Source organism: Psittacula echo, assembly GCF_963264785.1.
Source record: "Psittacula echo genome assembly, chromosome: 1".
Lineage (NCBI taxonomy): Eukaryota > Metazoa > Chordata > Aves > Psittaciformes > Psittacidae > Psittacula > Psittacula echo.
Window position 1 is genome coordinate 96,750,676 of NC_137735.1, and position 25,629 is coordinate 96,776,304.

The 25,629-nt window shown below is 39.0% G+C and overlaps 1 protein-coding gene across 9 annotated transcripts in view; it reads right to left on the minus strand.

Moving 5' to 3' along the window:
* The window catches only part of BICD1 (BICD cargo adaptor 1), a gene marked incomplete at both ends in the record, with an annotated part of 163,907 nt that overhangs the window by 39,688 nt on the left and 98,590 nt on the right, over nt 1-25,629 (minus strand). For 7 of the 9 annotated variants that reach the window (XM_080627474.1, XM_080627478.1, XM_080627476.1 and 4 more), the window contains 2 exons: nt 1,953-2,390; nt 5,987-6,139. In XM_080627474.1, coding sequence (XP_080483600.1) covers nt 1,953-2,390; nt 5,987-6,139 — 591 coding nt within the window. Of the gene's footprint in view, nt 1-1,952; nt 2,424-5,986; nt 6,140-25,629 lie in introns of all 9 variants that reach the window. The other 2 variants (XM_080627479.1, XM_080627481.1) reach the window with 2 other exon arrangements.

Below are 25,629 nucleotides of genomic sequence, written 5' to 3' on the forward strand. Positions count from 1 at the left end.
ATTTTTGAATTAATTTTTCACGTTTCATTTGTGTGACCAAGGTGAGCTGATGCAACTTGACAGAGAAGTTGATCACTTTATAAAAAGTACACATCAGCATTTTGCAGTAAGCCTTTTCAGTATCTAAAGAAATCAAGTTTCCAGCTAGGTCTAGTCTTTCTTTATAAACCTTTTAACCTTTAAACCACCAAGCAATGGAGATGACTATTGGTTTGAGGGTGCTGGAGCCCAGCACCAAAAAATGCTGTGACCAAAAAATGGTTATACTTATTTCCTAGAGTTCTTCTAGGGTACTAAGTTCATGGCTTGTTACTGTCAGAAGTCTCTGCCTCTTTGTTTTAGAGGTGTAAAATAAGTAAGTTGTTAAGTCAGAGATGATGAAAGCAGCTGTAATATCTTTCAAGTAGAAGTTTCTGATTCATCAAGCTCAATATTTAATTTCATAAAATCTAGACAAAACATACCCCAAACAGTCTTCTTTTGTTCATTTCTAAGCAGCTTTCACTTCAAATTTCTACTGCATAAACTTCATTGTAAATTATGGTTGAAAATGCTTACACTGTATATTAAAAGGTGAACATGTCAAAGCATTTCTTCTGAAGCTGTGCTTTTTCTTTAATTTTTAACATTCTCTTTCCAAATGAAATAAAAAGCGCATATAATACATATATGCATATGTTATATACACAAATGTATACATATATACACGTGCATCTTTTTCATATATCCCTATATACATAAACCACATACTATTTACTTTTTAATACTGGAAAACTTTGACAGGATTTTTCACATAAATAAAATCATAAATTTTAAGCTTTCCCACTTAAATCATATCTGTCTTGCAACAAAGTTATTCATGCAAAGCACTAGAGGTCATCAGCGTTTGCAATGTCACTGTTCCAATCAAAACTTCTGATGGTGAGGTTAGCAATGAAGTAAATAAACAATTACCTCTTCAGCAAAAATAGCACAGACCACATAGGGATTTATTGTTCTCTAGCAAGCAGTGAAAATTGGGTTTGCTCTACTTTACTTCCAAATTACCCTTTACATTTGAAGCAGTAAAGGATTTACATTTACTGTCCTTGGAAGAGATACTTTTTGGAAGCCTGCAGCTAGAACATGCTAGATGTTTACTTGATGGTGCCAAAACTTTTCAAGCTCTTGTGGCAGAGAAGATGCTAAACAGCTTGGGCAGTGGGACCCTTTCTCTGTGTGGCACTGTACCCCTTCTAAGATGACACCAGCACTGGGGCTGGCAGCTTGAGATTTTGTCTGGTTTGCATCCCGGCTCCTATTCTGGTTATGCCTGGGCTGGGCTTGGATAAATAGAGAAAAATGCTCACTGAATGGTCCCCAAGGCACCCCCTGCAGCCTGTGCATCCACCGGAACTGTCAGCGTGGACAAGAGTACTCTGTGGTATCTCACACGCCACATGCTCTCTGAGTACATGGTTATTAAGAGGAGCACTCCTCTCCTTTTGTTCTCTCCTGATGGTATGCCAAATCTTGTTCAAACTGAATTTAATGGTAAAAATTCCTTCTGACTTGCAAGGGAGCATGGTCATGTCTCTCTGTATTTTGGTGTTTTTTTTCCAGATAGCTTTGGTCATACTGAAGAGTACTTTCTTTACTTGCAATTTCAGGAGTATTTAGTTATCAAAGCAAGACACAAAGAAGCTAACCATCTGCAACCACAGCAGCTAGGTTTCTTTCTCCTCTTTGCACTAAACATCTGCACAATTCACACTGACTTTCTGCAGACAGACACTCTGTTTCCTGGGGAATATTACTGGCAAAATCTGTATATGAAGAAACACCAAAGTAGAGGTCTGAGAACAGGACATATGTGGTCAAGAACATCGCTGGGGAAAACTACTGTGAAAGCTGGTACTAGGGTTCATAGGATGTGTGTCTAAACACTTCAGGACATTGAATTCAGCTCTTACCTGCATGAGCTGCTGCTTCAGTTTCTGTATTTCTGATATGTTGAGCTCACTGAAGAGGTCAGAGACGGGGTGCAGAGATTCTCCTTTCCTACCCGTGGGGGTTCGGTAGTCACCATTGAGTTTCACAAGAGGCCCGTGGATATGTCCATTCATTTTGTCATCATTGTTGGGCTCACCCCCATCCTCTGCAAACTTCAATCCATCTACTGATATATTAATATGGTTATTATACATACTATCATTGAGGTTGATATACTGGGATAGCTCCTTTCTCAGATTGTTCTTTTGCTCTCTTTCATTTTTTAAAGTTTCCAGAGCTTCCTCCAGCTGATGCTCAGCAATCTCCTTCAGTCTGATGGCATCTTCTAGCTGACTATTAAGCAACACTGTCTCCTCCTCAAAACGTTTAATCTCATGCTTTAAGCCTTCATATTCAACCTGAATTAGACAAGACAAAGAACATTCATACAACTAAAACTTGAGTCATGAAAACCTGCCATTTATCAGCCTGACTGAAATAGGTGTAAGAGAAGCTACAGTTTGAAATATCAGACATTGCCCACAGCTGCAAAGAACTGGCTGCACAGAAAATGCAAGTGGAGCTCACTTTGTTAAATACTCCACTGCTCACTTTTTCCGCATGTGAGAATCAAGAAATATAACACCTTTTACTGAGCAACTTAGGAGAATAAACAATATATTTAATGGAAAGAAGGTTGTTTAGTCCTGGTAACCATAGATTTACTATTAATTTCCATAAGCAATGTTGGTATATCATGGTCTGTATAGATCTCAGGTTAGTATAGTCCGATTTATTAATCGCCAGCATTCTGAAGATGACTTTATATCTAAATTCTTACCAGTTGTAAAGTTTCTCAGGCACAGATACTCTCAAGTATCTTGGTGTCTGAGTAGTTTTCAAAAATGTGGATGGAACGAACAGAAATGTTAGAAGAGCCCCAGCTCTCTTCTCTGTGTCAGACAAGAATCTCTATTATTCAAGAAACATTTAATTTTAAAATTAAACAGCAAACTATTCATACAATCACTTTAAACTTTAAGAAGTTTAAAGTTTAAGAGAGTTTAAAGTTTAAGAAGCCCCAAATTGTTAGAGATTTTTAAATTACCAGAAAAACGTAATCAACAGCTCATTCAGCCTCACAATGCTTGAACTGCACATAGCAATACCATTCTGGAGCACTTGGCAACCTGTTGCACTGACAGCACTGCCTGAACTGTGTTCCAGTAACCTGGTGCAGTCTCACCAGGCTTGGAGGATTCCCTGCTCTTCCTCCTCAGAGGGCAGGCTCCCCGCCTCACACACAGGTGCAGTATTTTATCAAGGCATTTATGGGCATTGTGAGCCGAGGAGAACAACTTCTCTCTTCAAAGGCAGCTCCTGCATTTACACAGATCTCTCAATTGCACATAACAAGAAGCAAAGCCTAGGAAAACCAAGTCTAGCCTGAAACCAGTTGGTCAGCAACATCCAGATGATGGGCAGATATCCACTGCAGAACACCTTTCCTTGCTGGCCCTCCTCATCTTCCTTTTCACTGTTGGGAAATCTCACATCAGTGAAAAGGAAGAGCTTTGTTTGTGAAGGTCCATGTCCATGCTTGACCAAATCTCCTGGTAAAAATGATCACACCTTTGTTTTTTAATTTAATCATGTTACTTGTCAATTTTTCATTTCTAAATGCAAAAAAAAAAAAAAAAACAAACAAAAAATTAAAAAAAAACCAACAACCCAGTATCAGGGAAAATAATAGCTCAGTGAAAGAGAGAAAGAAACACTGAATGTTCACGCTTCCACAAAAAAAAAAAAAACAACACCTTTTTGCAGTTGAGTCTTTCATAATTCAAATGCATTATTATGCATTACTATCTGCAATTTTAAAGCATCGTCGAGAACATTTTTTGACATATACAGATATTCAAACAAACTATAATAAGGTTCTGCTGAAAACAGAAATATCCACCATTCCTATTGGAGTAGAATATTTATCAACCTGTCTCAAAAGTCTTGTATTCATAAACCTTTGGAAAGGTACTGGGGGTTCTTGAGTAGAAAAGGAAATCCATGGGATATTAAAATCTGCATATAGAAACTTGATATCTTTTCTGATTGGAGGGACAGGTCCATCTGAACAGTTATAAAAGCCAATCAAGTAGCTATGTTTATAATTTAAGGACATGAGAAAAAGAAAAAAGAAAACAAATAAACCCAAAACAACCAAAAAACTCCAACCCTTTTTCATTTTTAAATCCATATGAAAACCCAAGATCTACATTATCTCTATGGTTAGCATCTCAGATTTTTGCTTTCAGAAGCTACAAAAAAACCGAACCCAGATAATGACAGTTTAACACTAAGATTTGTAAAATATGGGTTTGTAAATTAAAGTACTGAGGTATAAAATGCTCTTGAAATTTTATCTTTTAGATCAAAGTTATTTAGGAATCACAGGTGCATGAATATGTGATGCAAAATGACTGATTTTTAAAGCCATTCAAAATACAGCAGTGCTTTTTCTCTCCACGGACTGGTGGCATTTGGTTTCATTAAGAACAAAATATTATGATGAAATGTAAACACTTGCAAACAGATTTTCTTCTGGGGGAAACCAGGATAGTCCATAAAAGGGTCTTTAATTTCCTGATAGTGTGAAAATGCTTCCTATGAGATTGGTGAGGAAAAAATCCATGCCTCAAAGGAGGTTATTTGTTGGCTTGGTAAATAACTCTGACACAAAGATGATCTGCTATAAATTCAGTTTCAGGAGTGTGAAAGTCTAGGTATCTTCATAAATAAGGAAACAATGTACTGAATTCTATTGCCTGCTTATTCTCTGGGGCACAGCTCTGTTATTTTAAATATTTGAATGGCATTTGTGCTACAGTGGTGAAATAGCAGTAAAAGAAGGCTGAAACAGTACTGCATATTCCTGCAGAAATAAGGCAGCTTTATTACCAGGCTGCCATTAGAAACCGTGACAGTCTTGGTTATTTGACAAAAGCCCTGAACCAAGGCAGTAGGTTAGGACATAAACCAGGGGCTACAATGCAGTGTTGTCACCCTCTGCCTGCAGTTAAGGAAATAGTGTTCTGAAATGCAATGCTATGCTGGTCTGGGCAGTGTCTAAAAGGAAGAAAGTGTTACATCATCCAGGTTGGATACTTAAATATTGATCATGTCAAATTAACTTTTCTGACATGAGAACAAATCTCTTTGTTCAATTTAAAGGATAACTGTGCTCTTGATTGCTTCCTTGGCGGTACATATATATATATATATATATATATAGTTATATGTCCAGCAGCAAAGGAAACTGGGCTTTTGTATGGGGGAGAGAACAGACCCCATGACTGCTTATAGCTGGGGCTGGTTTTTATGGTGCTTCCTCTGGATGAACTCTGCACTGCAGTGAGAATTACAGCTTGTTGGTTTGCCATCAGCTGCAAATTGCTGTAATGATGAAAACAAAAGACAAACGAGCAATATCCGACATCCCTTCTCCCGTGTTTAAAGCTTGTGGATTAGCACGGCTGAGAAGAGAGCAGCACTGGTACAGGAAAACCTGAGAAGCAAGGAGGAAAAAGGAAAAAAAAAGGAGAACAAGGAGAAGATTATTTCTTCTTTTCTCCATTTCAGAAGAGGAAGGGTGTTCAGGAAACTAAGAGGAAACGGAGAGTTGAACTCTGCCACTGGGCACCGAGTTCAGCGTGCAGGGAGGAAGGACAGGAAAAGCAGGAAGCAAAAAGATGCAATTCTGTCTATTTTAATAATTCCTCTGTTGCTACAAGGTTTTGCAACAAAATATTCCACCAGGATTTTCCTAAAACTGAGGTAAGGGCCTCCCCATAACACCAAAAATGGCCAACAACACTCCTTCAGAATAAGTGTTCAGCAAAAACCCAACTGAAAAAATACAAAGAAACTTCCATCAGAGTGCTCTACGGGATCACATTATGGAAACTGGAGAAAATGGTGTCATTTTAGAGCATACTGCCTTGAATCTTTTGATGCTTACTTGATTCTGTTTCAGTGTGGACACGAGTTTCTGTAAAGTGATGTTTTCTTCTTCAAGCTCAGTGTAGTCCTGTAGGAGTCTTGCCTCTCGAAACTTGTACTCTCGAATTTCATCTTTCATTCGTATCCTCTGTAGTTCTACCATTTCATTATTCTAGTGAGAGAAAATGCAAGTACATTACCATCCATACACAGTCACTTTAATGATGAACACTGCCTTTAGAAAAGGCCAAACAAATAATTAACTCTCAAATAGAAATGATTTAACGGTGCAAGTCAATACAGCATCACCTTTTAATCTGAGTCCAAGCAGTAATTTCAATTCATGCAAAAAATGAGAAAATCTGATAAGGAAGCTTGCTTAAATCAATTTCAATATTAGATGCTTATTGAAATGTAAAACCTTTAAGGCAAGGCTTTATTATCTTACTATCTTACGATATAGTTAGATTTAAATAACATTACCGCCTGTTTTCCTCTTAAGGGTGCTTTCTACATTCATAAAGAAAACCAATGAGTAACGGCAGCTGTTCTGTAATGACATCTGTTACTGAGCAATGTGCACTTGTTTGTATCTCCAGGCATTAGAGGAGCACAAAAGTAGGTGAGGGGAACCTGCAAGGCAGACAGCTGGCTATAAAGCGCTCATCAAATACCTGACAAATTCATTGCTGTGCCAAGCAGGATTACACCCTCAAGTCCGAGAACACACAAGGTCCCACTTTATTTTTCTCATTAGCACATACAGGTCCCAGACAGCCTTCTGAGAGAGGTCATGAAGAATCGGTTTCACCAAAAACTACTTCCACTAGATTCCAGTTCTGAGTTTAGCATCAAGGGTCAAGCTATACTGGTAAGACTCTGCTGGCATAACCCTGATGTAAAATGCACTACAGGAAGATGGGGTTAACACACAGCTGGACGAGAACTGTGACCAAGATGGTTCCCTCTTTATTCTGAAGAGAATCTGCATTTGCCTGTTTAATAGAAATAGGCATGACTGGTCACCCGCTTCTTGCCTTCAGGAGGAACCTGAGCATCGCCACAGCAGCTGGTGGAAGGAAGCATTACTGCAACCTTAATGACGGGGCAGAGCCTCCTCGCTGCTGGGGTGTCAGAAAGAGCATGCCTGGGAAGAAGTAATGAGCTTCTGTAAAAGATTCCAGTCTGGAGGAAGGGCAACCACTGTCCTGATAGCTACCTGAAAAAAGTCAAGTATTTAAGAAATCATTACAGCAGAAACTGTAATCAGGGAGCCCTACCTAGATCAATCTGTACAACTCACTCTTTGGTACGTAATGGATAAAACCAACATTTTGAACTGAGGATAAACAGAACTTTACTTAGCACCTAGGTTAAATAAACCCTTGCAAAATAATGTTACAAAGCATGAAAAAAACAGGTTGATGCAAGAGTTACAAAAACACTTTCTAAAATAAAGCTTTTTTTAAGAAAAATAAACACCATCACCCTCCTCCTGGCACCTAATTGAGAAGAAATAAAGAAACTACTTCATTTCTTAAGTGAAGGCAACTTAAAAGATCCCTGGTGGCAGAAGAGTCACAAAGCACTAGATAAAAGTAACTGTGCAAATATTCCTGCATCCATCACTGCCTAATAAACCTCTGAGGGTACTGTAAGAATGGCACCGCAGATGATTGCACAAAGTAAAGCCATTTTATACTTCAGGCTGCCTTTACATGCTTTGTTTCTGTCAGCATGCTCTCAGCTGTGGTGGTTATTTACACCTGCTAAGTGTGGATACACGTGCAAGTCTGTGTCAGTACCTGGACAACACCAAATGAATGACTCTTCTATGTCAAGTATAATTAAGCTGATCTGCAACTCTCACTGTGTCTGGAGGATGATCGCCCAAGGAATGCATAGCAACCATCTGACATCCATCCAACGCTGATAGGAGCCCAGGGAGCATGACACTGTGTGGAGGAGTTCTGCCCATTTAGCTCAGCATGGTGGCAGGAAGTGTTTCAAGCACCTTACTGGGGTGAGCTCACCATCATCGTGCAAAACAGGCAGCTGAGGGTCAGTTTATGGTTGGAACTGGATCTGACGTCAACACTGCTTATTGAGAGGAAGGCCTCTCTGAAAGGGATAAATAAGAAAGATGGCCAGAGATGGAGGACCTGAGCAAATAGTTTTTACAGAATCCTGATATATAATTTTCCTGATAGAGTACAAGGCATGCTACTTTGAAAAAGCCTTGACAATTAACTCTGTTAGGTCAGAGTACTCCTTTGTCATTCTTATTATTGCAAGCAGCAACAGAAAACATGAGCTATTATCATTTCTTTATGAAGAGAGAAACAGCATTCATTCACCACTTGTAACTGCTGGTTCTATACATAATCTTGGAGGCATAAACAGAAACACTTCTAGTGCTCCTCCTCTTCTTACACACAGAGAAACTATTTCTGCAGAGCAAATTTTGTCATTACTCATGGCATTTGGTCAAGAGAGAAACAGAACAAAAAGGGAAGCAGAAGCCAGATACATCCTGTCTGCCATGCCTACCGCAGCACTGCCTGCTCTGCTTTGGGCTGAGGCCTCTGCCAGAAGCAGTCCCACTGCTCTGCCACAGGGGCAAAACAAACTCAGCACATTACAGAATACGGTGTCACCTTTTCAAAGTAATGTAAAATGTGCATCTTGTCACTGAAAACGCCCTGGCGTTATTCTCCATGCCCCCTGAACCTTCCTCCTATTTGTGAGCACCTGCATAATGCTGGCAAATGTCCAGCTGCTAAGTGCCCTACTGCTATCACTGCTTCCTATGAAAAGAGGCGCTTCCATGTTACAGGGCAAAAGCCTGATGTTATTGAGGCTTATGAGAGCAGCCACAGGACATGCTGGGGGACTACTTTGTTTTCCTTCATATAAGACCCTAGGCATTTTGTGGAAGTGAACTAGTCTTCAACCTATTAAACACAAGGCAAAAGGAGTCTGTCAGCACAGCAGTTATCTATATGAGCCACTAGAGGACAATGTAACCTAAATTATTAGTAAAATAATTCGTAATTAAACTTAACTGGTAATCAAGCACTGAACATTAAACTTGCAGGATAGAGCAGTTGAGTCAGATGCTTTTACAAGAGCACTGCCTCAAGACATTTTATATTTCCAGAGAGGATTCCCCTATGAACTACTGGATCTGTAAAATCCAAATTAATCCAAGAGGTGGAGCTAATGATACATGAGCAATGTAAATTATTGCTGTAAATTATTTCCAGTCCCAGTCACCAACTGAAACATGGTGCAATGGTTTTAATGGATCACTGCCAAAGAAGAAGGAAAAGGCTTTTCTGTGAAACTATAGAAAACAACAGAGTCCTTGTCAGCATTGCATCTCATTATATGTGAGCACTAATTATGGAAGATGTCAGTTACATAGCACATCTAATGAACCTACGCATAACAGAACAGACCATAAGAAATGAAAAACAGGAGGCTCAGAGGCTCAGTTGATGTAAAGTCTGTTCAGGTCACCTATCCACTAGTACTTAGATATATTTTCAGACTTATTATATATGAAAAGTGAAAGACATCTCCAGGTTTTACAGAAGCAAGGACCATATCTGTAAAGTACAACCACAATAAGTCTGAGCATCAGTGGAATATAAATATTAAATAATAAACTTTTGTACTTCTTACCAAAATTAAATGCAACATATATGAATATATTATTTTTGATTCAGTATAGAATTTTAAAATGCTGTATTCCATATGCTATATACAGAGCACATTGTATAAATTGTGTGCGCAGATACATTGAAATACACTTAATTGATTGGAATATCAAGTAATTGCAAGTAAGAAGGTACTTTAAAATGAAAGAATGGAAATGTCTAATGTTGAAAACTGTGTGAACAAACTATGAAAAATCATAAGGTTCTCCCCAGGGTAATTTTTTGTCCTAACACCTCCAGTGTTGCCCAAGGAAGCCACTTCTTACCCTCTTGTGTCGTATCAAGTCATTTAAGAAAAGAAAAGGGACAGTAACCTGAAGATGGGTGTTCTCATCTCCAAGGTGAGAAGTAAGCCCTGGTGGCTTTTGATTTCCTGAAGTGTGGACCCATTTCTGGTTTCTGTCTAGTGGTTTTTATCCCAAACAAAACTGAGGAACTAGTATTTGTGCTTTTCCCCTATATTTTTTTCATACAAATTTTCTTTAAAAGACTTCAGGTCCTTACAACAGTAAAACATACTAATTTTCACACTGTAAAACAACCTCATAACCAAAAGTTAATTATATGCCCCAAACTACCCTGACTAAATCACTACTTACCTGTTGGAATATGCAAGCCATAGCATGATGCTGTGTGCAACTTTCTAATTTTCATAACTCACAAGTAAAAGAACAGTGGAAAATTTATATACTTTCAATTTAATTTCATTGTATTATACTGATGCACTATAAAATCCCATTCAATCTGATGACAGTTTCATTGCACTAGCAGTAAATTGAACATAATAGAAAGCTCACGCTCAGACCAATATCCATAATCTCATGTGTTCGCTGACAAGTCTCACTGTAAATGTGTATGTCATGTTCACTTTACTCTGCAGAGGAAAATATTTTTTATTAAAAACAGTAATAGGCATATAAATAAAACATAATTTAATTGGGGTTCAAATTTAATTACAAACACACTAACTTGGCATGGGGAAGCACTACCAGCGAACTCTGGCCAAAATCAGGTTTGGGACTTCCTTCAGGATCAGTCAGTCATGAAATGAAACCAACTTATACATGATTTTGGGTTCTTTTTAAATATATTGTATGTATCCACTTGGCAACATGCAAGTATAAATAAATCCATGAGAAATTAACAAGGAAAAAATAATCAAACCCTAAAATATCTCTGATTCATTACTTCGAGAATATACAGATGCACTCTTAGAAACTTTAAAGCCCAATTACATCTTCACTTTAGAAGCCTCTAATGTGAATTGTGGGCACATTTTTGTTTTCCATAAACAATGGAAAACCTAATTCTGCATCATACAGAGCATTCTCTCACCAGCATGATGCAGCAGGATATCAGGACATCGCTGGAAAGGCACCCTTCCTCCTTTCTACTGATGGAAGAATCCAAAAGAGGAATATAGTGCAAGGTAAAGACCCAGAAAGACACTTGTCATGCCAGGGAAGAGGCAGCCAGGGAGAATCAGCTGGTCTGGAAAAACAGTTAGCTTGCCCCAGCAGGTCCTGATTTTTTAGTCTGAAGGAAAAAGGGAAGTTGAGAGAAGAGAGGGTGAAAAGGGGAATAGAAGAGTGAGGACCATTTTCTTTTATTTACCATCAACTTCCCCAAAGAAGGTCCTCTAGTTAGACTTTTCTTAAAGTTTCCCTATTATATACAGGCATACTCATCTTGAACTGAAAGAATGACATTTTCCATGTTTTCAGAGATATTTAAAACCATAATGAGATTTCTGTGGATAACATAACGTGACCTGGTCTGATCCTTGTGCAGAATTTACAGCCTGGTCTTGCTGATTCATGCATGTAAATGCCTAGCTAAGCAGGGACAGAGCATCTCTTGCAGAACCATTTTTGCTTCCCTTTCAATACAATCCCAAAATAAATTATTTCAAAGATTTTTTTTCCTCAATGTTAGGCATCTGCATACTCCTTTTTAATATGAATTTATCTGATCTCATCCTTCAAAAAGTTTCATTCAAGGTGACATTATTAAAGTTCATGATATTATATCTGATCTAAGCAGATCAGCTATACTGGCAAACTACTTTAAAGCACGAACACCACTTCCATTCTCCAAACCCAGAAACCACTAACTTTTGAAATTATGTATGATTCTGACATTCCTTAGCTTTTGATCTACCATTAAATGTCTCCAAACCAGGAAAAAGGCAGATGTGCTATTGTGCACAAGATATTTTTGAAAATGTATCTGTAGTATAACAAATACCTATAATCTTTCCCCTACATGGATTTGCTTAGAAAATACAGCACTATCAAAACCAAGGATTAAAAAAAGCCATGGATTTGTTAGCTACAGTATACTGAATAAAAGCCAGATCAAGATAGTGTCTGTTTCAAGTTCCTTCACCAGCAACAGCTCTTAAATTAAGCATTTACAGTACATCTAATAATACAATCACCTGAAATGCTCAATGCATTTAGTTGGAATTGCTAAATCTAAAGAAGGTGAATTTCTAAAAAGGGCAATTACATGGCCCATTTATGTAGTTATCACAGCATTTGAAATCCATAATATGAAATCTTATAAAACCTGCTACATATAAATCTCTATAAAATATCTATTTTATTGACATTGGAATACAAGTATATATAAAAAAGACAGAATTAAGGAATGTTCTGATTGTTTAGGTATTTAATTTTCCTGCTAACAATCATATAATATTACAATGACTTATTTATGAATTGATATAACATACAAATCTCTAATCATACATATTTATCTGAAAAATGGTTTGATTTGACTGTATTTATAGCAAGTAGTGCATTAGCATTAAATCATTAATTATATAAAAATTATGTATTAATTATTTCTGTTAATTAAAATATAAAATTGTTGTCTAATTAACAATAATGTGTAAGGTGCTGCACCTGGGTCAGGGCAAGCCCAAGCAAAACTACAGGCTGGGTGGAGAATGAATTGGGAGCAGCCCTGAGGAAAAAGACTTTGGGGTGTTGACTGACAAGAAGCTCAACATGATTCAGCAGTGTGCACCTGCAGCCCAGAAAGCCAACTCTGTGCTGAGCTGTATCAAAAGGAACGTGTCCAGCAGGGAGAGGGAGGTGATTCTCCCCCTCTGCTATCATGACAACCCACTGTGTTCAGCTCTGGGGCCCCCAGTATAAAAGGGACATGGATCTGCCTGAGTGAGTGCAGAGGAGGACCATGAAGATGATCAGAAGGCTGGAGCACCTCTTCTATGAAGACAGGCTGAGAGCTGGGGTTGTTCAGCCTAGAGAAGAGGGACAGGGTCCTGGGGAGACTTTATAACAGTCTTCAATACCTAAAGGGGACCTACAAGAAAGCTCAAAAGGGACTTTTTACAAAGGCATGTAGTGACAGAACAAGAAGTAATGGCTTTAAAAACTAAAACAGGGTAGATTTAGATTAGATATTAGAAAGAAATTCTTTACTGTGAGAGTGGTGAAGCACTGGCAGAGGTTGCCCGGAGAAGCTGTGGCTGCCTCATCCCTGGGAGTGTTAAAGATCAGGCTGGATGGGGCTTTGAGCAACCTGGTCAGTGGAAGGTGTCCCTGGCCATGGCAAGAGGGTTGGAACTGGATGATCTTTAAGGTCCCTCCAACCAAAACCATTCTATGATATTAATGATAACTAGATGTAATTAATATTAGCACCCTGTAGCAAAGACTGCTGTAATATTCCTAACTAATCCATTCAATGGAAGAGAAACTTTACTGAATTAAACTGTATTAAAACAGCATCAGAGGAAATTGAGACTCTAGGGTTATATGATCCTTCTGCATATCTGCAGAATGACATCACACATTGACATACGATCATTGCAAATAGCAAAATATCAATTGACTGTAAAAAGTTTTGCCACGAGAAGGACACTGTGTAGGTCATTTTGTTTAAACTTAAAATTCTCATCTGGTACTCTCCTGCAGCTCTAGAGGCATTAAACATTTCTAAGAAGTGAGAGAATTTATTTCTAAATACCACACTGATGGAGTGTAGCAGGATGCTCTGTTTGAGTGGGAGTCAAACAGCTCCAAAATGACTAGCAATGGAGGGGGATCATGCTGGTTTTGGTGTTGAAGAATGCTGAGACCACCCTGACTCAATAACCTCATAAAATTAAACATCACGATGATGTGAAACCAGATTTTTCCTGACAGGAACCAACAAGGATGTTAAACCAGATGTTTCCTGACAGAGAAACAAATGAATGGTAACAATATCTCATCTAAAGATAAATTATGTTTCATTGAGTTAGCAAATCCATCCTGATAATGACTGACAGTCAATCACTTTGTATTACAAAAGCTTAGTTCCACCTTTCAACAGCAGTGATACCAGCACACCCCTCCTAGGAGTGAGTAGAAAATCCTCCTTTGAGTGGGGAAGCCCCTCAAGGTTACTCCTCAAAGCTGAGCAAAAGAGTGTTGCTCACGGTCATTGGTAAGGCTAACATCAATCTACTTAATAATTATTAAGCTAGCTTTTAAACTATTGATTTAATAAATAGGGATTATTTGATAACTATAGTAAATGATAACTACAGTAAATGATAGCTACTAAGTTATAGTGAATTGTAGTTATAAACATTTCTATTGCATACTCTGATTAAAGAATTCTGATTAAAAGTAATCTAGCCTAATAACATCATCATTATCAATTTCAATAAAACCATTATTTTATAAACACACACACATATATATAGATTGGCATCCTTAATCCTGCAGGACAAAGTGGTATAAAGGATTGATTACACCTCTAATCCTTTAGGTATAAACCATTGTCAAAGTCTAAGATTAGATCCAGCCACATCTAAACTCCTCCCTGAGAAGGAGTTTAAGAAGCAGGGGGGTCCTTTCTGAACCCTATGACTCAATAGGGGTCTTCCCTGACACTTTGTCCAAAGTGCATCTCTCTCCCACTCTGTCCATGACACACAGTAAAAGAAAAATTATGACACATCGATGCCTTGGAGCAGGTTGAAAACATCTTGCAAAAGCAGCACTCTCCACAGTCCATTCAGGGCTATACTGGCTTTCAAATTTCTCCATGTACCAGTGGGAAAAAAACATGTTCACCCAGGAACCACTCACAGCCCAATGGACAGTCCCACTGCCACTTATAGAATCATGGAGTCATTAAGGTTGGAAGGAATCTTTCAGATAATTAAGTTCAACTATAAACCTAACACTGCCAAGACCACCACTAAATAACATCCCTAAGCACCACATCTATATGTCTTCTAAATAACTCCTGGTGCAACTTGAGGTCATTTCCTCTTGTCCTATCACTTATTGCTTGGGAGAAGAGAATGACACCCATCTCACTACAACCTCATTTCAGGTAGTTGTAGAGAGCGATAAGGTATCCCTGAGCCTCCTTTTCTCCATGTTAAACAACCCCAGTTCCCTCAGCTGTTCCTCAAATGACTTGTTCTCTAGACCCTTCACCAGCTTCCTCAGTACTGTGTTGTTGCTGCCATCTGCCAGACCCCACTGCTGCAGGAGCAAGATGGGCTCCCCCATGACCCCCATGCTCTGGTAAGGGTGAAGAGCATGGGGCAGAAACATGCTGCCAGTGGTGGAGAAGGCACTACTGCTTAACGTCATGCTTTAGCTGAATTATTTTGACACATCCTTATTATTCCAACTTCACTGAATAGTGCCTGAGTAACAAACATTTGAGACTGCACTCTCGGAAGTGGGCCGTTGCCTGCTATACATCACTGATTATCCCATGGCTGACTGGGTACTCATATAAGGATACCAAACCGAAATTGCTCTTGGCAAATCAGCTCAGAGGGAAAAAAAAAAAAAAAAAAAGCAACAACAAACCAGAAAAAAACCCCAAAAAAACAGAATAACAAAAAATTTTAAAATAGCCAAACCAAACTAAAATAAACTGAAACAAAACAAAACCAAAAAATGCCAATTTTCTTTTTTTACCCCCAATTACAACCTTTCCTATGAAGGTTTATGCTTTCTATCCACAGTTTAAGAAGCTAGCAGCAGTGATTCTACATGACAATGCCTCAAGGCAGGCTTTTTTGATGGGGAAGCCACACTGGCCTTTTCAAGCTCATCAAGAAACCAAGAGCTGGTTTTAAAGCCTATGTGATCGCTTGGGAGATGCATCTGCCAGTTATATGTATCTCTTTGAGAGGCCATGTGTCATGCGTAAAATGCCAAATTTTCTTCTAGACCCAAAGGGGCACAGGCTACCCAACAAATGAATTATGCTAACAGGGTGTGAGTCTGTGATCAGTTTAAGCTCTGCAGTCCCACAGCTGCTGTTCCCAGGTCCTGACCCTTCCGTGGGCCAACAGTAGCTTTCTCATCATCAGCCAGATCAGGGGCAGCACACCACTCCAGAAAACAAGCAAATGAAAAGTTAGTTTTAATGGCATTGATATTCCCTGGCACTGCTGACAGGGTGGACACACAGACACTGGTGCTAGCAGATGGCAGAGAACAGGAAAACATGCCATTTCTATTTTGGCTATGTTTGCTGCTCAGCAGTAACTATATGATCTATTCCAAGTTCCAGAGATGAAAACCCAGCCCCATCAATGTAACCTTTAAAATTTATATAGCCTTCAGCAGGACTAAGATTTCACTTATGCACTGAAATGTTGCAGAGCAGGGAGCAGTAAAGTGAATTCCTGAGAATGGAAAGGAGGAAAGAGAAAACAACAAAGCACCTAAATAAGAGAGGTAAGCTTGACTATTTTAGAGCCCATTATGCTTGGTTGGTATGGAAAAACATGCTCCTGTTTATTGACTGCTTGCTTTTACATTGCTTTCGGCTGTCTTAGCCAAACTTTTGATGTCAGGATGGTTTCAGAGCTCCCTGTGGTAACCTGTCTCCTAACGTGCCAGGCAGCAACTCCATTCTCCCATGTTTCAGGCACAGAGCTAAGCTCCTTGTAAGCTTTCCATTTTCCATGGCAACTGCCTCTCCTCCTTAGAACTTAGAGCTATTTTAATTACAGCTCACTGCTAGCTCAATACTACCTTCATTATACTCCTTACACCGGTAAACAAGCCACACTGTTGAGGGATGCACGTGCTGGGCCAGGGCTGTCAGCTCAGCCTCTCCATCCCACACTGCATTACAATACTATCCAAGCTCTGCTTTATTCAGTTAGCATGCCAAGCCAATCTTTGATCTGTAAATACCAGCAAGACACTGCAATATTGATGTCTGCGAGCAAGTGCCTCTGCCTTCTCCTGCTGTGGGAGGACTGTGCTGCCAAGGCGTATTATTGCTCAGGAAGCTGAGAGCATACTGACACAGAGACCCTGGGCTGGGCAGCAGTACTAACAAATCTGATTGCTGGGACAGTGAAGCTAAATTAGTAGGGGGCTGAGTTCAAATTAATCAGACATGTAATTAATACTGATCCTCAGCTCACAAAAATTCATAAAAAACATACAAAAATGGACCTTAAAAGGCTCCCCTGGGCAGCGTCTAGTCAATTCATCTTTTGCAGGATAGAAGAAGCAATTACATCTATGTCATTCATGGTATCTGCCTAATCTCTTCTTAAACACTTCCAACAACATACGCTATCCCCTTTCCCAGAAACCTGTTTCCTCACTTGAATTTGGCTTTGTCAGAAATCGCTTCTGAATGTCTAATCTGAATCTCAGTCTTTCACACTGAAAGAGGAAAAAAGTATTTCTTCTACCCAGAAAAAGCAGAACAAATAAATGCATCTGTTCCTCTCTGCAGGAGTCCTTTTTACCACTGTACCCATCTTCATCTACCTCCCTCTCTCCTCTACAAAGAGAAGAGCATGTGAGAAGTGACCTATTCCAAATAGCTCCTGCCACACAGCAAGCTCATTAGATGTCCTTGAATGACATACAGCAGAACTGTAGGGAGATGGGGATGATGGCAACAGCACCTAGATATCTGGGAAAAAAGAACAGGACACCCCAAATTCACATTCTCTATTCCTTCTTGTACTTGATTTCTCACATTGGATTGAGAGAGAAGTATACTGAAAGAAACAAAGCAGAAACCATCAATACTTTCTAAAAAGTAGTGTGAATAAATAGCTAAAGGATACAAAGAAACTATTCACAGGTACAAATCTATTTCAAGTAGTCGTCTGCTGGGACATTCTCTGTTGTGCTGCAGAGGAGCTGCGAGAGCTGAGCATCAAAGGAGCTCTGTAAGCCCATGGTCATAACAGAGCTTCCCTCACCGAAATTGTTCTTGAAGATGGTCAGCTGATATTTTAAAAGCCCTTTGTGATTCTACACCCACCATCTTCCCAAAGACAATAGACTATTTCAAGTTCCCCTTGAAAAATATCAATATGCTATAAGAGGTTGCTGCAAAAGGAGAAGCAACAAGAAAGTTGTTCGCCTTTTTTTCCACAAGGACAGAGACACGGCATCTTTAAATAAACACATCAGTGCCACAAAATTCAAATGTTATCATGTGGCCAGTGCAGTCATTACTAAGAGAACAGTTCCTCAGTCAGGAGTAATTTCAGTAATTAAAATCCACGTAACATTAGCCATCAGCCACAGAAATAAGCACAGCATTCTGCAGCTTATTTGACCTTGTGTGCAGAACACCCACCCACCCCTGCTTATTCTTCTGTGGCACGAACAGAAACACCAATTCAGAAACAGGAGTTGATTCATATTAAAAAGATGAAAATGGCTTGAGGACTAATGCCTTTTTTTCCTCAAAGACTTCACATTTTTATTTTACGTAATATTTGGGTGACTTCGGTGGCAAATACAGCCGAAGTACCTCATCTGTCTGTAAACTACATACTTTAGGACTGAAATTCACACATAATTTTTATTCATTACAGCACACATGCTGATTTATGATACAAATGTCTATATAGAAGATTTGATAAAGTAAACTGCACTGAGGGGCACTTGAATTTATTGAGATGGACAGTGAAAATACCTGCACTCATAACCCCAGTTCTCTTGACTGTTCAATATAAATTGGTTTCAAACCTGATCTTGGCTTTTATAATCTACCCTTTCCTTTGTTTACTTTAATACAGACTACAAATTTCACAGATTAACTTTATATACGTATTGCAGTCAATGGTGGTAATTTTTACAGTGACAGTTTTCTATTTTGTCCTTAAAAGACTGAGCAAACAAGATTTTTGCTGCTTGGCATGCAGAACAGAAATAAAAATGTAATACATGCCATAAGAACACAGTGCACGGGCTGACTGTTAATGCTGTGACTCTCACAGAGATTATTTAAGCATTTTGCTCATGGCAGCACAACCTTAGAATTAAATTATTGTTTTGGAAATTGAATAAACACTGAATATTATTCACTGCCTGCAATGCATCAAAATAGAAAATAAAAATGCCATCAAATGCCATATTTTCTCAGGGAGTAAAATACCAGTGAATCTATGGGATCGTTTGACTTTGCATATTAAAATGATGCCTAAATCTATTTTTTTTTCCTGTTTTCTTGTATTCCCATTTAAAACCACTGCTGTTTTCCTTTCATCATTTGTTTTTACTAGACTTCTATCTAGCTCATGATGGGCATTGGTCTGAGAACAGGAGCCTTCTACTGTAACAGAAGATTGAATTATTAGTAAAATAGGGCCAAAATAGCTGAACAGGGAACACTCACAAAAAACTTAAAACAGCCCTTTAGTTACCTAAAGATGATATTCACTAAAGCACAGATGATTTTCTATAAACACTTTGTGGCACGAGGAGGACAGTATCTCGTGGCAAATAACAATCTGTGATTGTTAAAGCATACATGAGCAAAGGGACCTGGTAGGTCTCAGAGCTGGGTTGCAAAGTCCCAAGTTCAGTAAGAGAGGGAATCAGTTTCCTTGTCCTTGCTGAAGTTGTGCTCAAAGATCTTGATAAATGAAGAACTACTCTTTTTCCAGATTTATGGAAAACTGGAAAAACATACCCATGTGAGAAGTAGAGGGGAAAATATTTGATTTCAAATACATGTTCCCCTAAGCCTTATCTATCTCAGTATCACTGTTTCCAAATTCTGAACTCAACCTTCACTCAAGCCTTTGAGCATCCAGGTGACAGCTGGGTGAAATGGGAGTGCCAGACTGTCCCCCCTGCCCAGCCCTGGCAGGCTCAGCTGCCCAGGGTTGATGCAGGCAGCATTACAGCCTCCCCAGGTAGCCTTTGACAGCCATGCACCCTAAGGTGCAAGGGCACCCATGTGTAACATGTGAGTGCTAGACTGTAAATCTCCAGATACTGATAAGCACCTTCCATGGCAGGGAAGGACTGCAGTCCAGTCTTAATTGCTCCCTCTGCTTTCCAAAATCCCAGCCAGTCACTGCTGACTAATAGTTCATGCTTCTACTGTTTTTTTTCCTAACTGATTTTTAATGCAAAATATAACAAAACATTAGGGCATGGCTCCAAGCTTATTACAGTGTTCTTAAACTTCCTCTGAGTTTTCAAAGTACTCAACCAGGACCTTGATGTAACATCATTACTAATGAAATCCAGTATCAGTTTCAGCAAATAACTTTTTAAATGCAAGTTTTTCAGTTCTTACTCTGTTGTATGCCCAATAGCTTATACAGCACAACTGAATTCAGTTATAGACTGCAAAAAAGTGCAGCAGAATAATCGATCTAGTAAAATGATTGCTGTCCTCAGGGAAGAAAAACGTCATACTTGAGCTAGGTCAGAATTCAGACAAGCAACAGGAGTAAGATGAGATTTATGAACTTCCCTTCATTAACTGATCAATATATTCCATGTCATACCTACACAGTTGTAGACCATTCTCAGGTTTTTTATCTTTGAAATATTGCTACCAGTGTGCATGCGAGGTATAATAGTTAAATTCAAAGTGGCAAGAACACAAAACAAGACTCCTAATCTTGCAAGCTGCTCATTTGCCAAACTTCATCAACAAAGTGCATTAGTACCCCAGTGATGACAAACATTCTAAGCTGTTATTTGCCAAAAAAAAAGGAAGAAAATATACCTGAATGACAAAAATCAGAAACAGAAACTAACAGCAGCAGTCTATGCCATTGTGCTAGTTGTCTTGTGGACAGAGGGACAGACAGGTCTCTAATACCATTTTCCCTTGAAGCTTTATGAACCTTCTGGCAATGAAAGTATCTTTTTTCCTTTGTAATGAAAATTTTCTTCCAAATTTCCCTTTCATTTTAAGACCACATTGTCATATTAATTGGAAAAACCTAAGAAAATAAAAAAACCACCTCATCATATCAAAAGAAAACCCAACTATCAGTAAAATAGTTGTGATATTCTTGGCTCTCAGCTTGGCAGGAGATGCTGAGCAACCACCATGGACACAAACTTTTGTCTCCACAGTGCAGACTCCCCTAGGTGAAACTGCATATTTTAACATATATTAGCTACTGTGTGTTAATTAGCCTATATTAAAAACATACAAAGGAGAAAGTCAGTAATAATACCCTTTGCATGTTACACAGCTGAGCTCAGCCTCATCAGGTGTTAGCAGTATAATACATTAGCACGAGGATTTTAACACTTACCAGCTAATACCTGGAAAAAAATGTGTCCTTTCTTTTATGTTTGACAAGACCCTGAAGGTTAGCTTGAAATGAAAGGTAGTAAGTCAAGGTTACTCAGAGCCTGACTAATCACACCTGAATCTTATTTTTTTCCTACTACAAAACTACCTTCACACATTTTACTTAGCTATAACAAACTGCAGTAAGAGATACCCTATGTCACAAGCTCTAGCATCAGCCCCTTTCTCTTCCACAGAAATTCTTAGTCTGGTCCAAATCCAGGGTAACCAGGGGAAGAATACATATACGAAAATTTAAAATGCTGCCAGTCTGATGAGCTTTGAATAGGATCCACATTTCTGGCAAGTGTAGGAGTGGAAGGGATAGGTAAGACAGCAGCAGACTGCAAAACATACACCAGCCTACGGCACAGCTATTTCCTTATACTGGCCTTGAGGTCAAGCACTATCCCTCTGCTGGGCTCTGAGGCAAAACCAAAGGCTCCTCTTCTCTCAGCCCAGGGAAAGAGTTCAGAGATGGGCTCCTTCTGACTGCACCATGTATTTCATCACACTAAAGCTGGTGTTGATTGTGTACTGCGCTGATAAGGACAGCCAAGGCTCTGGATAAAGCTCAGTACAGATCTTTGAAAACACTGAAATGCCACAGTACTTGTTTCAGACAGGACCTCTTCTTTGTTTTCAAAGGTGAAAGGGGACTGCTTTATATAAGGCAGTCTCCATTAATATGGGCTTTCACGGGAGAACAAAAGCAAATGATGCAATTTTTCCTGCTTAGAATCTCAATTAGAAACTTGGACTTAGCACCAGTACGCAACTTTGAGAGTAACTTGGAAACGGAGAGAAGAGTTGATACAGAAGGGATTTCCAAAAGTGAAAACCTTTCTTTAAAGAGAAAATCAATTGTAAACCCTATAATTTAATAGCAGATCAAAGAGGATGGCAGGTTCTTTAAATACTCCACCAGGGAAAATACAGAGTATTGCTGGTATTCTCTGTCTTTAAGCAGAAAAGATAGACGTGAAAGACTTCTGCTACTTGACAGTCTGGGTCTTCTTTTTGCAGGATATAAAAAAGAACCCAATAGATCCATGATAACACTGTTAAAATGTCTTGAATATCAAGAGCGCTGAGTAAAAGATTACAGTATTTGAACCATGGGTAGGGAAAACAGTACATGTCAGCATTGTGGATATAAGAATCCAGGGAATTTCTGAGCTGCAGGATGCAACACAAACTTTCTCCATCATCTCACAAGATGATCACTAAGTGTCAGAGGAACAAACAAATAGAAGAGGGCAGCCAGCTATTAAAAATTGGGATCTTGACCTCTGTGCCTAAACTTACCCACTAGTAGGAGAAAATTAATCTAATAATGGGAAATTTTTACAAATTATACACCTTAAAAATTAAAGCACAGTTAAAACAGTGCAAAAATCAGATTACCAGGTGAAACAATGCATGCATTTATATAAAGAAAAAAAATTGTAAAACATGTGTTGGTTAAGAGAAAAAAAAGAGGTCTTATTGCAAACAGAATGTATTTCCTTAGTATTTTATGTCTCATACGAATAAGATTAATGTGCACTATAGGAACAGACTGGTTAAATTATCTCAGCAAGTAGGCAGGGAGCTGAACAGATGGTAGCACCACTGAGGTAGCAACAAAAATCACTAGTCCTCGCTTATCCAGATGATCTTTATAATTTCCATAACATTAGAAAATGACTGAGCTATGAAATACAGGGCAGAAACTTTCCTTTGTTTCCCCTGGAATGGAAGATTATGGACAGTCTAGACATCACCTGCTGATTTGTGGGCTCTCTTTTTTTAAAGACCACTTACTTAATAGAGAACATTCATTCAGAATGTACGTAAGCTATGGGCATTCCTCTGGCACCTACTTTGGTTCATTTTGTTTCTTTGTAGGCAGGGGTTTTTTTTGGATAAGATTATCTTGAACTGCACATACACCTTTATCTCGCTCACAAAGGAGGATGGTTTGGAGCACGATTAGTGTGCCCAGCCAAAACACGCATGGCAGCATTTACAAGGAGTCAATGCCTGGCCCACAGAAGGCAACCCATGGTTGGTTTTGAGCACTTCTGGGTTTATACAATTGTATGAAACACACGGGAAAAAAATACCTTGGTCATGGAGAGAAACAAAGCTTTCTACTTACTGCTTATTTATCCCATTCTTCCATTGCAGGAGGGTTGGAACTAGATGATCTTAACATCCTTTCCAACCCTAACTATTCTATGATTCTGTGTGTTCCAAAGCAAAGGAGAAAGGTCTTAATAACTGCAGTAACTGGAATACTTCCCAGGCTACAGAACACAGCTGAGCCTTTTCTGAAAAAAGAATTGTTTTTATCACTATTTTCATTAACAGTTACAGCTCACAAATGAGGTTTCAAGTGCAGTGTTGCACACTGAGGCCAAGAAAATTAGCTCAATTGTACTGAATGGAAGAGAGCAGTGTGGAGTCTGTGTTTAGGGTTCGTGTGGTGGGTTTTTTTTCTTTTTGAGTTAGCATGCCAGTATGCAAATGCTTAAACAGCAACACTGAGCATTTTTTAATAGCAATTTGCAAACAATGAGACAAATATATACTAGACACAGTTAAGCTGATGTGAACATGGACGCATTAGGGACTAGCTTTAGCCAAGGTCTATAAACATACTATGCAGACAAACAGGTCTTTGATGCCTCTTGATGTCTATATGGGACCAGTTGTAGACAAAAATAAAGAGATGGGAGAAAAAAAGAAGCGGAAAAAAAAACCAAACCAACACTTAAGGTCTCAGAAACTTGTCCCTCACATAAGCAATTCAAAAGAGCAAGTCAAATTAGGCCACAGGCTGGAACAGAGCTTCTAAAGTCTGATCTGGCACCAAGTGAGATGCTTCCCGTAGCCAGCTGTCTGTACCTTACAGAAAAAAAAGCCTCCCAGGGCTTAACTCTTGCAATATAAGAAGGTTGGAAATGTTCTCTGCATTGCACAACTTTATGCCAATGCAAATTTTGCATTCATTCCTTCACAGTAACTATGAGATTTAATGTCCTCGAATGAGGGCAAGTGCACAAAGCTAAGGGATGGTGATTTCTCTATGATGGCACAGTGCTGGAGGGTATAACCCCTGCATTCTTTGAATCTCATAAGGGATACCTTAACTTAGTTGAAGATGCAATACATGCCTGGGTTTGCCTTCAGGCTATTTTTACCATGAAGACAGTTGAAATGCATGTGTCTTGTCTGAGTAAGGAATGAAATTATTAAAAGTGTAAGGCTACAAAATATACTGAAAGTTGATAATGCACAGGTAAGAAATGAATACTCTTCTTTTTGGAGGTGATGCATATAATGATGTTTGAGTATACAAGAGAAGACATATCTGCAGATCTCCCTGCAGAAATGACAGCGAGTGAAATCTGCAAGAGACTTTTGCTTGCTAAAAAAACCCCACAAACCACAACCTGGTGGTTGGTCTCAATTTTTTTTTTCCTTATTAAAAGGAAAGGCTCTTAAAACATAAACACCAATCTGACTTACCTTACAGAGCAGTGATTTTAGCAAACAAACAGAAGCCTATAAGCAATCAATTCAGAGACAAGAGCACTTGTGCAAGGCCCAGATACAACCCCTTAATGTTCATTATCTTAATCAGGGAAGATGCTCTATTAGTGCTTTGGTTGTTCTCTCATATCCATGTCCTCTCGTAACTCCACTGCTGTCCTGATTATCCGCTCCCAGAAAAGCCATGCTGGAGCCACAGGAAATCCATCCGTCTCCTGTGGGAGAAAAATCCTCTTCAAATAAGCTGAAGTGCTATCACTAGCTGCCAGCCAGCCACCTGGCAGCACAGGAAACCTCCACTAGGACCATATTTATTGCAGTCAGTGTCCTCTGAAAGCTCAGCCATGCACAACGGAGGTCAGCATGCACCTGGACACATCTCCATCATCACTTTAAACCTCCCAGTATAGCTACATCTTAAATCTGGATTTAAGAGAAGTAGCAGGATTTGGCTTGGACTGTGTGAGAAAAATATGAGAAAAATAATTTGTTTTAAAGGAAGTATGAGGCCTCTTGAAAAAACAGAAGTACATAAATAAGAAAAATTTTCACTTTGGGTAAGCTATCTCTGCTATTAAAAGAATTTTTCTACTCTTTATCTAATCTTCATAACAAGTTCTTTAAATACATGATGTTCTTCTTTTGCAGCAAAGCTTTTCACTCTGAGGTGTGTTAAAACGCACTGCATGGACTTGCTGTTCTGCCAATCAATGCAAGGACAGGGTACCACCACATGCACCAGCAGAAGCTGCATCATAGGCGGAAAGGAGGGAGAGAGAGAGACACTTCATATTACAGGTGCACTCCACTGAAG